At 38.4% G+C, this 13,542-nt stretch overlaps 1 protein-coding gene across 4 annotated transcripts in view; it reads right to left on the bottom strand.

Annotated features, from left to right (window-relative positions):
- LOC133417562 (calcium-activated potassium channel subunit alpha-1-like) overlaps window positions 1–13,542 on the bottom strand; it is a 47,286-nt gene that overhangs the window by 17,333 nt on the left and 16,411 nt on the right. For 3 of the 4 annotated variants that reach the window (XM_061705349.1, XM_061705350.1, XM_061705351.1), the window contains 13 exons: window positions 13,381–13,456; window positions 12,821–12,896; window positions 12,474–12,644; window positions 9,392–9,483; window positions 5,710–5,820; window positions 5,212–5,317; window positions 5,038–5,120; window positions 4,400–4,469; window positions 3,750–3,905; window positions 3,569–3,678; window positions 3,395–3,463; window positions 1,795–1,881; window positions 1,629–1,705 (listed from right to left, as the gene is read on the bottom strand). In XM_061705349.1, coding sequence (XP_061561333.1) covers window positions 1,629–1,705; window positions 1,795–1,881; window positions 3,395–3,463; window positions 3,569–3,678; window positions 3,750–3,905; window positions 4,400–4,469; window positions 5,038–5,120; window positions 5,212–5,317; window positions 5,710–5,820; window positions 9,392–9,483; window positions 12,474–12,644; window positions 12,821–12,896; window positions 13,381–13,456 — 1,284 coding nt within the window. Of the gene's footprint in view, window positions 1–1,628; window positions 1,706–1,794; window positions 1,882–3,394; window positions 3,464–3,568; window positions 3,679–3,749; window positions 3,906–4,399; window positions 4,470–5,037; window positions 5,121–5,211; window positions 5,318–5,709; window positions 5,821–9,391; window positions 9,484–9,582; window positions 9,675–12,473; window positions 12,645–12,820; window positions 12,897–13,380; window positions 13,457–13,542 lie in introns of all 4 variants that reach the window. The other variant, XM_061705352.1, reaches the window with a different exon arrangement.

Below are 13,542 nucleotides of genomic sequence, written 5' to 3'. Positions count from 1 at the left end.
GCCCACGATATCGCGGCTCACCTTTCTGGCCCCAATTTATATCGCAGATTTTTAAGTGATCGTTTTTTTACGGGGCTTCCCATTCCATGATACAAGCAAGTCCGAAAAAGAAGAAGCGCAAGCTGCGGTCGTATGTGTTGCTGCTCCGTGTGTGTTGGCTAACAATTGCCCGAAGCTTTCCAATTACTGTAACATCCATGTTAAACCCGCCATTCAAGCCATTTACTGTGTTTTTTCAATCGCTCTTCCTGGGTCAAATGACACGTACAGATTTGTTTACTCGTGCTGCGTCTTGTGAGTCTTTGCCACCCGGATGTACATGTGATGTCATCGTGAAAAGGTCTCTAAAGGTCACACGGGGCCCCTCAGGCGGCACGGTGACAGCGGCATTTGTGCGGCGGCCTCGCCCGCGCTGGCATGTGTCGCCAGTAATCGGAGGGTCGCGCCACTAACGGGCTAGCATCTGTCCCGCTGCCTGCTGGTGAGGAACTGTCACGCCGACTTTAGTGACGACCGGTAGCGCTGCCTCAAAAAAAAAATCAAAATGAAAATGCAAACATAATTTTCACGTCAGGCCACGTAAGGCTCCGTCCGCCGCTAAACCGGGCCAGACTGGCAGCGATACACCGAAGTGCACGGACTCCATCAGGAGGCTTTGTTGCTAAAAATGGATGACAGTCGACAAGGTTTCGCAGCCGATTGCACGTGCGGACACATCGTGGATGCCCGGTGCGATACAGCGCGACAATCGCACAAGCCCGCTGGCCTTCAAGCTACGAGCACTCCATCATCTCAAATCCTATCACATCTTCTGTACCTTGTAATAAAACAACTATAGAACATGAATTAAGTGGAGAACTACCCATAGAATCCGCCTACTGTATAAAAGGTTTTCTAAATTGTTTGTTAAAACAACAATAGCAGGAAATTGGAATGATATAGAACCATTGTTAATTAACATGAGTAATACAAATACCACATAATACAGTTGGACTTTTTTTTTTTCCCCTCTTTCTTAAATCTACATATAAAAAGGTACCAATTTAGCGATAATAACTAGTAAGTAATATAACATAATAGAAATATTTGGTACCAATTTTACATCTGGTTTATAAAATAAAAACAAATTGTATTTTTTAATAAACGTAACTACTTTTTAAAATTATTAATTAAATGGATAAAAAAGTGATCATACTACTACTAATAATAATATTAACAATGAGTTCAATAATCAATATTAAGGTATAAGGTGCATGTCTATTTTTAGATAAATAAAAACAGGCATAGGCACTCAGTTATAAAGTTATTTATTTTATTTTTTTAAATTAGTATTAGAGATTTGTATATTTATTAGGCTTTATGTCTAATCATTAATTGTAAATAGAGTTTTTAACTACCAAATTACTGAGCATCATTTTTTTTTCAACTTATTTCAAATATCTTTGCGTGCCCTTTTTCAGCAAGGCTATTTTCTGTGGAAGGACTGTAGCGACCTCTAGCGGTAATTCGGTGTATTACTGACTTAAGTAAGTAGTCATGTTTTCCCAATTAGCAGTAATAAAATTGTCAATGCATACTTGTCATTGCGGCATATGAAGCCTTAGTGTACAAAAGTAAAGTAAACTTACATTTCTTGCATCCGCATTTCTTGATGCGTTTAGGATCCGTGACATCATCGTGGCATGCTTTGCAGTAAAACAGCGCCCTGTGGAGGTCAACAAAATCTCACGTAATCAGCGTGCAAGACATAAAAAAAAAAAAAAGTGTAGATGAACAATGCTTTGTCGTGGTTACCGCTTGACTTCTTTGGCGTCGCTGGCAATGAAGAAGCCCAACGTGCCCTCTTGCATCTTCACGTGGTTGCCGGGGTTAATGAGCGTGCTGCAAAACAAGAGCAATCCAAACCATTTCATTATTATTAGTCGTTATTGTGACATAGTATCCAAGCTAGGAACTCATATCATCTTCTACTTGAAAAAAAACAAAAATTGCAGGCATACATTGATAAAACCTTTGCATACGGTGAATGGCTTCATATTCGCTTCTTTTTGGGGAACTTATGCCGAAGCAATAAAAGTATTACTTGGGCGCCATCTGGTGGAATCTTGGCGGTTAGGAAGTATGTAGAAGTGAGTTGCAGAGTTTCATGGAGACAACAATAACGCTTTGGAGTGGCCAGTTCAGTATAAACGTTTTTAAGGGGGCATAAATTACTCACAGATTTTCGCTTTTCGCAAAGCTAGGTTCACTCTTGTATGCATTGAGTGAAGCGCATTATTGGGGGGCAACACTTTGAAATAGAGTGTGAAGGCAAAGGTGAGGACTAGTTGCTTTGAGCCATTCAGATATTTTCCAAAATTAAATGAATTTGACTTCAGGATTTGCGAGCACTTCATTGTGACGGCAAAACACACTTGCTTGAGCAATTCTGAGATCCCAAATTCATAAAAATCATTCATTCGTCAAAGATGTGAGTACAAATGTTCAGGAGGGCTGTTTCATATAACGTTAGCCTAATAGCATAATTGCCGATGTCATTGTTCACTTACTGTCACAATGTCAATAAAAAATACTTGGATCGTTCGATAGCACTTAATTTCAGATCAATACCAGTACGAGTATTCAAACTTGAGTATTCATGATACTGATACTGAGTACCGATTCCACTAGCACTTTTGATGCACAGTATTTAAATTAGCGCATTGACAGATAATAGTAAACAAAGACCTCTTTCTTTCTTTCTTTCTTTCTGACACACATGATGATTCGCTGATGCGTCCAATCGTCGCACTATAGTGCCAACTAATGGCGAGGAGCATTTACTCCATGTCCGATTTATTTATTTATTCCCCCCCCCCCTTAAATATCGGGGGCTGGTATCGGCAGCCTTCACGTGTCCCCGATACCTAGAAATAAGGCCGGTATCGCCCATCCCTAAGAAATGCCAATGTGCTCGATCGAATGTGCGTGTTTTCTCTTTGCGCGTGTGTAGATTCTCAGTTATCCAGGTCATGGTCATTTGAGAAAGTTGAATCGAGGCAACTGGACTCTTGGTTTTTTGAATTTGTTGCGGTTTTTGTTGTTTTCTGAAAAAGTTTTGAAAAATACAAATAAAAAATAACAGGCTATTATGCTATTTGGCGAATGATACGTTTCCTTAATTGACCCCCTCCAAAACTGACTACAAATCAAATGATCAATGTTAGAGTTAGGGATGGGAGACAGAACGATTGTGCTGTGGATGTGGCTCAAACTGCCACAGCGGACGCCATGTTGTCTTCTTTAGACAGCAAAATAGGTGCTGCTGCTGTTGCTTCTGCTGGTCGCAGCCAATCAGTGCACTCCAGTTGCTTCAATCAACAGAATTCTCGATGATGATCAAAGAATGGGTTACCTGCTCTCCCTCTGATCAGACTTGTACTCGATGGCTATCAGCAGCAGCTTCAGCTTCACGTAGCACAGCCTGCAGAAGAAAAAGAAGAAGAAGAGATTTTATTATGTCAGGAGAGTTTTTTGCTGATGTTCACTGCTTCCACAAACACAGTAAGCAGAGTCACTAAGTACTCACTCGCAGATAACAGGAAAGGACAAGCCCACAAAGGCACTGGACAGGTACTCGGTGTACATCTCGTTGGCGACACCCTCCAGGTAATACTTCTGCCATGTGTCCTCCTCGATCTGCGGGCGACACCGACGTCAAAATAAACGTAAAAAGCACTTTAGGGGGGTTGATTTCGAGCGGCACGTACCTTGATGAAGGACCTCATGGAGAAGAGGTTGGCCAGCATGGTGGACAGGCCATGAGCCAGGCAGCTCTGAGCGATGAAGCCCAGCTTGAGCTCGGCCAGGCAGATGGCGTCGTCGCCCTCCTTCCAGTTCCAGCTGGGGATGTTCAACAGGTGTGCCTGAAAATGTCCAAACGTCAAACATCGAACTGGTCTCAAAAGGATCTATCCAAACGACAGCAAAGCGTAACTCTTGGTCACTTTAAATGCCATTGACAAAAGGTGTTCCACAAGGCTCATTACTGGTTACTCTCCTGCTCACTATTTATATATACTGTATAGCATGATATCCTCCGTAACAGACTACAGCAATTATCCTTGAGCTTTACGATTTTCAAGTGACTGAACTTGGTAAAACCAATTTTAGTTTTTCAGGAATAGTCCACAACAATCACTGAAACTCAAGACATTTGTTAACCATGTATCATTTCAATAGTATGATCGAGAACTAGTTTGCGTTTGAATGTAACTGTTTTGAATGTTTTCTCTGTTGATGTTTCTCTTTCTGTACTATGTCCTCTTGGCATCACTGAAAATGAGAACTTGCACTCAATGATCTTTCAAGATTGAAATAAAGGTTTGAAATGGAAAAAGATATGGTTGACATTGCCTACCTTGTTGTGATACTGCAACATTTGAGTGATGATGCGGATCTTTGGGTGGTAGTTCTTGATGGATATTACCCTAACAGCACATAAAAACAATGTCCAAACTTGCAAACTTGTATGTTCAAAGGTTACTTCATAAAAGTGAAGTAAATTTTTCCATTTACAGTGGTCACCACAAACAGGTTATTTCTATTTCTGTTATTTCCTGTGGCAGGGGGAATAAAAAAAAATCTAATTGGAGAACATTTAACATTTTGGAAAATCTGGGCAAAAACGGAACAATAAATGGTATGATTACTTTCTTAGTTACTTTTACTATCGCAAAATATTGTGACAAAGTTGTGCGGTCAGGTATTGCCATTCCTAACAGCTACGTCATTTTTAATTCAATTGAAAGTCTTTCTACTTCGATGTCTTCAGTTGTTAGCTCTTTAGACATCTGAGAACTGTTTTAAATTGCGAAGAAGAAAACAAATGCATGTCTCCATTAAAACAGTTTAGAATGGCGACAGTTGGACCTGACAATTGGATATTTTTCCATTATTTGCTGAGAAATTAGTTTCGAAATCCAAACTTGCGTTTTGTAACAGATGACAACAGCAAAAGATGATTGATGGTGACGGCAACGGTCGCGGGTGCTTCACCTCATGATGTTGGAGGCGTCCTCAGCATCGGGATCGGCGCAGTATTTGTTCGCTAAGATCAAACAGGCATCGGCTGATTCAATCTGCGGAGAGAAAAAAAAACAAAACAAAAAGATTTCTGTACGTGAATTACAGTTGAGAAAGGCGATAAACGTGTGCTGGGTGTGCGCTTACTTTGACTCTGGCCAGGTCATGAGGGTTCAGGACAGAGCCTTGGTAGAACTCCACCTGGGTGAAGTGACGTTTGAACAAGGCTTCCAGCTCAAGATTAGGGGAAATACTGACAAATACAAAAAGGGGTTGCATTTATTTTTATTTTTTTTACTGTCAAATTGCTGTGCAGTGCATCTGGAAAGTATTTGCAACGCTTCCTTTTTTCCACATTTTGGAATCTTCCTTTCTTCCATCTTCCTTTTTTCCGCATCGATTCCGGGAAATGAACGGCCGTGTCACATTGTTTTGTTTGTTTTGTACAAACCAGGACAACATTTAAATGAATTGTCAAAAACAGAATCATCCGAAAACTATGGCATACCAAACTGAAGTTCCACGTGACTTTACTTCTTCATCTCACATGAACGAACAGAAATGTCCACAACAGGCAGTAACAGGACAAAATGTGGAAAAAGTGCAGCACTGTGGTTACTTTCCAGATGTTATTTTGTTACTCACTTATGGAGAAAAACTATTTCTACATTGACATCATCCCTGTCCTTGTGTAGGAAGTCTTTGAGGAAGTTGGAGACGCTCTCCAACGTGATGTGGCCGCACACCACGATGTGCCTGACGCAAAGCGGACAGAGATTTAGTCACACTTCCGACGGGACAGATGGAGATGAGAGGTTCACGTGATGCGACGGACATGAGAAGCAGTCAGCAGCGTTCGGGTGATAGGTCGGGCCGCGAAACGACGTGGAAGGGCGAACGAGCACTGACTGAGCTGGAGAGAGAGAACGAGTGGGCGTTGGTGGATTGCGAGGGATCAGAGTTGATTTCAGAGGAAATTAGGACATCCACACGTTTTCTATTCTCATTTGTCCTTTGTCCAAGAAACACAATTCATATTTAATACGAGCTTAGATTTTTACATGCTTCTTTGGATTCGAGAAAATTGATTTTTTTTTTTTAAATAAGAGCCTTGAATTGCTATCAAAATAGGTGACCTGGTAGATGGAGAAAGAAAAACTATGTAGGCATAAACCGATGCTCCCCCCCCCCCCCCCCCCCCCCCCACTGCTATTGATCTATTTACAATGAATCATTTTATTTCAATTTACCTTTCTTTAATTTAAACTTTTTGTATGTATTATATTTTTGTAAATGAGTTTTTAAAAGTTTGCTTATTTTTGCATTATTTTAGATTTCATGATTATTATTATTGAATTGAGGATTTAGTTTTTACTTTTTATTGAAGCATTTTATCGTGCAAATATGTAAAAGAAAAAAAACATCCATCCATTTTCTGTAGCGCTTCTCCTCCTCACGCGGGTCGCGGGCGCGCTGGAGCCTATCCCAGCTATCTTCGGGCGAGAGGCGGGGTACACCTCAAACTGGTCGCCAGCCAATCGCTGGGCAAATAGAAACAACCAACCATTCGCAGTCACATTCGCACCTACGGGCAATTTAGAGTCTTCAATGAACCTAGCGTGCATGTTTTTGGGATGTGGGAGGAAACCGGAGTGCCCGGAGAAAAGCCACGCAGGCACGGGGCGAACACGCAAACTCCACTCAGGCGGGGCCGAGGATTTGAACCCGCAACCTCACAACTGTGAGGCAGATGTGCTAACCAGTAGGATCACCGAGCTGCCTTAATAATAGTAATAATAATAATTTGTTTTAGTTATAGTTTATTAAATGACGTTGTCATTTATATTTTCAACTTTCTTATTTCGTAAATATGAAAAGAAATATACTCATAAATAAATATGTAAAATACCAGAGTTGATCTTAAAAATGTTACTTTGAATTTTACTTTTATAAAGCATATCAAGTGTTTGAATTCCAACACTTATGAAATGTATTTTGCCTCCGGATCTCAAATCTTCAAGTCTCTTTGTTTGAATTCTGTCGGCGTGTTCCAGTGGGAAAAGAAAATGGAAGCAAAAACAGAGCGAGGGAAACATGATTCAATTCAATCCAAGCTGATTTCCACATTAAACGAAACTGAAGCAGTTTAATGTCAAGATTCAATGCAGGAAATGAAATTATATCATACATACCTTTTTTTTTTTTTTTTTTTTTTTAACATTTTCCCAATCCTTCGGTTCAGGAATTTACATATTTTTTTTGCTTTTCCACCTCACTTATGAGTTAAAAGAACAACTCCAATGCACACATGCTAATAAACTATAGCTAAAAAAGTGCCATGCTTCCAATAATTGAAGATAACGTAACGGTTTTCTTCAGAGGCAGGTTTAACACTTTGGAAAAGGTGTTTAATTAGCTTCTTGCCGAGAGACGGATGAAAATAAACAACACGCTAGATTTGTGATTCGACTACAGCGCTAGCCTAGCGTAGCCTAGCCTAATTTATATTGAGAAAAAAATGAAAATAAGAGCAAAAAAGCTGGCATTCACTCCCATCGACTATTTGCTTGTTAATCATCATTTAATCATCAGACCATTATCTCTCAACGTTGAACATTGCAATTAAGAGACTTTAGACGAGCCCTTTAAGAATCACTGCAGTCAGCAAATAAAAACGCTACTTATGTTAGCCTAGCATTAGCATGAAGTGAGCCTCGCCTGGCTTGAAATGTGGGTCAAATCAATTCCATTACCTTTCCTAAGTTGACTTATTGTACATCTGTACAATGAACTCTTTTGATAAGAATATGTGGTCGCGTGGCACAAGAACATCTACTATCACTTTTAGTATTTAGTATTTATGATCATTCCTGTGCTGTTTTACTTATTAGCTTGTAATACGTAGACTAAAGCTAATAGTTACTTACTTACTCAGTTGTTGTTGTTGTTGTTGTTTTTTTTGTACACTACCTAGCGTGGCTTCAGCTAGCACGCAAACACAAAACAGACAAGAAAGTGCAGTAGTCTTTTCATCTCACTACCTCAGCAAGAAAACAAAGGAAACACGTTTTGTCAAAAGGTCACCAGCGTATTTGTGCCGAGTCCTGAGGGTGTAGGTCAGACTGAAGATAAAGGCCAAGAAAGTTCCGGAAGCAAAGCGCCAGAAAAGAAGAAGGAAAAACAAGAAAGCACAGCCAAAGCCAATTCAAATTGTTTTTTTCCAGCACTGGAAAAAAACACCAGCAAGTTACAGCACAGAAAATGTAACCTTATTTTCTCATATTAAATCAAATTAAAGTAAACATACATTGCATAGTTTAGGAAACAATTGTCGAAACTAAGCTGCTGCTATTTTACGTGTTTGTGTATATATCTACAGTGCGAGTATTTGAGCTACTTTTGATGGATGTACTGTAAAAGAGGAATGAATGATGAATGAATGCGCTAAGTGATGCACACAATCTGGGAGTGAAAGCAAACACACACACACACACACAAATGCACACTGATATAGGCAGGTCTTATGACATCACAAATATGAAAAGTCTGATGGAACACGTATCGTGGAACATACAGAAATCAAACACCCAAAACCCTCCTCACGAAGCGTAATTTTACGAGAATGAAGTGGAAATATGAGCAAAAAGGTTGGAATAGTACCAAAATCAAATTGCAACTTTATGTGAATGAAGTTAAACTATTACGAGGCGAAATCGGTCATAATTATCCGAAAAATGAAATTGTAAATATTACGAAAGAAATTTACATTTTACAATGACATGAAGGTTATACAAGAAAAAGAACATGAACAGATCGAAAATATTACAGGAAAAAGTAATAATTCAACAAGTACAAGAAAAAAGGTCATTATTTTACGAGAATAAAAGGTAATTTTATAAGACTACGTAGATATACGATGAGAAAAGGGTGAATTTTTACTAGAATCAAATCTAAATATTCAGGCAAACGTAGTAAATTTACAGTAAAGTAAAACAAAAAATACGAGTAGAATAATTCTATGAGAAGAAAGTCAAAATAAGACAAAAATGGTGGAATTTGTAAAAAAAAAAAAGGAATTTTATGAGAATAGAGAGGAATATTACAAGACTAGTCAATGCATCGACTCGTCGGTTCAACCGGCGTTTGTAAAAATGTTTGACAAGCAAACCACAATTGCTAGCGAGCAGACACAAAGCAGCAACAACACAACAAAAGGAACCATGGCCCAGTTCTTCAGTCACGGTGTGACTTGAACATCTCGCATTTCTCACAAAAAGAAGAAAAAGTCACACACATAAACCACACCAGTTCACATTAGTGGACTTACTTTCTGCCTCTGGTCGAGTTATAACTCCCTCCGTATTTCTTCCGATTTAGGATGAGAGCGGCAATTTCTGGCACGTAGCGAGCAAACATGGCCTACATGCGTGGAAAAGAAAAAGCAAAAAAAAAAAAAAAAAAGAAAACAAGGGGTCATGCAACAGGAGCCTCCGCTGCGGCCTCCCGCGGAATACTTACTTTCTGCCATTAACAGCACTATAGGAACCACCGTATTTCTTGCGGTTGCCTATTAACTCTATGATTTCAGGCACGTAGCTCGCAAACATGGCCTAAGGAGGAAACACAAGAGGCGGGCAGAGAAATCAAGTGCAAGCCCGTTAAGATTTTAATTAAATCCCAGTGCAGGAAATGTTTTTGGGGGGCATTCCATGGTTAACAATGACTGGAAAATGTTAGGGCAATGTAGCCTGACGTGAAATCAGTTACATTGCCAAAAAAAAAGTAGGAAAATGGCACAGTGGTACCTTGACTTACGAATGGAACCAGACAGATATGGATTTTTTTTTTTTTTTTTTTTTTTTTTTTTTAGGCTGATGCCGATTCTGGAAATCAGATGGCCGATTAATTTGAAAGATAATTCATTATAATGTCGGTGCCTTCATGCTTGCAACAACAAAGATATGAATTACAGGCAGAACATTTGACTTTTTTAGTAATTGTTCAACTTTACAACACAGAGGAATTTTGAAGTACAAAAACAGGCAAAAAAGTATTCATTGAGGAATGTATCTTTAGATTCAGGCCATAAATGTATACAGTATATAATTGACATCATGAGTGAAGTTAATGGCACAACATTATTTACGCATAGAAATAAATGATACATAATAAATACATGTTTCTGTCTGGACGGTTTGTTTCAACATAATTATCTCACTCTGTTTTAGTGTGTTGTGTTAAAAAAAAAATCTAACAATTTTTGCAGATTTGAAAAGGGCTAATATCGGGCGATGAAATCGGCGAGCCAATAAATCGGTCAGTCGAGTGCCCCAATGTACGAGTTTTTAGAGTGAGGAGCCGTCACTGGATTGATATTTTTTGCTTTGTGTCGAGAGCAGACGTTTGACTTACATGTGCGCTTCACACTTTCTCCCGCTAGATGGCGCCAACAAACGTCACAACATCCGGACACCGTCAGTTCACATTGGTTACCAAGCAGTTGTTTTATTTGTTTTTGGGGGGGGGGCCAAATTGCTTTCTCGTAAGCACGGGTACTAAAAAAAAAGTGAGTGTTCAGACGAAAAGTGGATGATGTCCATTGAATTAAAGCTTGATCTCATATAAAAACAATTTCCAGTAATTGTAAAAAGTTAATTGAAAGTCCCTGCAGATGAAAGTGAGGAAAGCATGGCGAATAGGGCAAAAACAGTAAAGAACATCAGCATTAAGTTCCGTAAGGGGTAAAGTTATTTATTTGCACTTGATGTTATTGTGTTATTGCTTCATGTTTTTATGCAATAAGTTACTGTGGAGTGGTATTTTCTTATTGAAAAGAAATTGAAAAGCAAGTGATTTAAGTTACGAGCATGGTCACAAAAAGAATAACATTTGTAAGTCAAGTACCACCGTATTTGGAAAAAAAAAAAAAAAAAAAATATATATATATATATATATATATATATATATATATCACAAATGTTCTAAAGAATGGTAGCCAATCAATCTGTGGTAGGAAAATGATTCTATATTGTTATAAATTATGAAAGAGAAAGCCTTAAGTGCCATGTTTTGATCAACAAACACACCACATGATGATTTTCAATAATGCCCTCTACTGAAACGTTGTATTTGTTACAAGTAAATATTTATGCAGATACAATTGTGTTCTATTTTATGACATAATTTACGAAAAGGCGTATGAGGGCTGCACTGAAGAAAAGACGTAACACTACAAGAATAAAGTCGGAGATTAAAATAGTAAGCCAGATGGTCAAAAACTGACATTTTTATGTTTTACGGTTTGTTTTATGACAGTAAAGTATCAATATTACGAAAAATGTGTACTCTTACAAGAAAAAGGGTTGCATTTTTGAGAGTTTACCGGAAAAATTCACAATTCTATGCGCGTAAAATTGGTATGTTGAGGCAAAAAAAAATCTGAGGAGAAAAATTATATTAGAAGTGAGAATATGACAAGAATATTCTTCATTTTACATTTTATGTTACACTTTGAGCGTAAAGTTGATTTTATGAGGAAAAATGTGTAAGTTTACGAGTAATTGTACAAGAATAAAATTGGAATATTACAACGGAAAAAAATACTCTTTTTTTTTTAAATATATATTTAATTATTCAGGTAATTTCTTTAATTTTACCAAAACACTCATAATTGGACCCGAATGAAGTGGAATAATTTTTTTGTACGTTATTGTTATATTTTGAAAATAATTCTTAATGAATGTTTTTTTGTAAGCGGGGCCTCAGAAGGAATCATTCCAGTGTGGGTGTTTGTTGTAGTCGAGAGGAAGGTTCGGAGGTTGGAAAGTTTGAGAGGTCGGCAGGATGCAGTAAAAGGGGCGCAAAGGGGCACAAAGGGGCGGAGCCACCTGAAACCGCAAAGTGCTTTAACGACTCACAATAAATCAATCATCAAGAACTAACACAACTCAATTGCGCGAGTGCTGAGAGATGACGTCTGCGTCGAGATGCCCGGAAAAGAAACGTACCCACGACGCAGACGCGGGTGAAGGCGTCACTCGTTAGCACTGCATTCAATATTGCCACAAATGTTCCCAAACCATTTTGGGATTTTTTTTTAGTTCAAGAATAAAGTCAAAATATGGCAAGAAAAAAAAGTCAGAGAAATACTTACTGAACCAAAAAAATATTTTACAATAGAAGACACAACATTGGGAAAATAAAATTGAAATATTCCAAGAAAAAGTTAATCATCATCATCATCATCAATCAAAACATCGGGAATGCGGAGGAACGCTCATCCCTCAGCATTCGCACAAACGAAAACACAACGACAATATTGTGGAGCGCCGTTCTCCGTTATCAATATTATTATTATTATTATTATTATTATTATAATCATTATTTATGAATGAGAGGCTTTTCGTTACCAGACCGCCAAGGATGAAGAAGACCATAAAGAGTCGTCCCAGGGTGGTTTTGGCGTAAACGTCGCCGTAGCCCACCGTGGACATGGTGACCATCAGCAGGTACACGCATTCCCAGTACGACAGCGCCTGAGAATTCTGGAAGTTTTCCCAGGGATCTCCGGAATTTTCCACCTGGAAGTCAAATGTCGGCCCAGAGAGAAAGTACAAAAATCGTCAGTAGCCCAAATACGGTCGCAAATTATTCGTACTCGGTTGCTCGGCGCCTCGGCCCGAAACGCAAACGCTAGCTCGGGATTTGCGGGCGCGCGTACCTTCCGGTGGCGTTTCCACGGCGACTTGTCACTTACCAAATGGATGAAGCCCGCCGCCGTCAGCCACGTGCTGATGAAGATGGAACACAAGTTGACCAGCTTGATGGAGTTGCTGGTGAAAAGAAAAACCTTCGTCTCATTGGATGTTTGATTTGCAGCAAAAAGTACATTGTTACAATAATATAAAAAAAGATGTGATGGAAACTATGATGAGGGGGAAGAGCTGTCATTTTAAAAGATGAAAATCTCAAACACACTACATAAATCATTTTATTTTACAGAAGAAAAAAAAAGATCGATTTTTTTTTATGTTACAATAACAGATATTTGATTTTTATATTTAGATGAATGTGTTGCAATATGTTAAACCTTGAGACTGATTAATTAGTTTAAAAAAGTAGTACGCATACTTCACAAAACTTTTTTAAATGATTTTTAATTTTAAAAATAAATCTCATTTTTATGTGAAATTAAAAAAATGATATTTGAAAATATCTTTAATTTTAATTGCGTTCAATAATTTAAAATTCATTGCAAGCAATCCAAGGCATACCACATCGAGCTAGTAATAGAGTTGAAAACAAAAAAAGACTTACCTCGTCTTGAGTATATTCAAAAACTGCAAAATTTCCGAGAACTGAATCAACCTTAAGGCCCTTAAAAACCTCAAGCCTGCGGGACAAAAAAAAAAAAAAAAAAAAAACATAAAAAGAAATAATATAAGACAACGTACATAAAAAATGAACAAGAATGCAAAT

Source organism: Phycodurus eques, chromosome 19, assembly GCF_024500275.1.
Source record: "Phycodurus eques isolate BA_2022a chromosome 19, UOR_Pequ_1.1, whole genome shotgun sequence".
Taxonomy (NCBI): Eukaryota; Metazoa; Chordata; class Actinopteri; order Syngnathiformes; family Syngnathidae; genus Phycodurus; species Phycodurus eques.
This window is presented reverse-complemented; position numbering and strand designations above follow the sequence as displayed.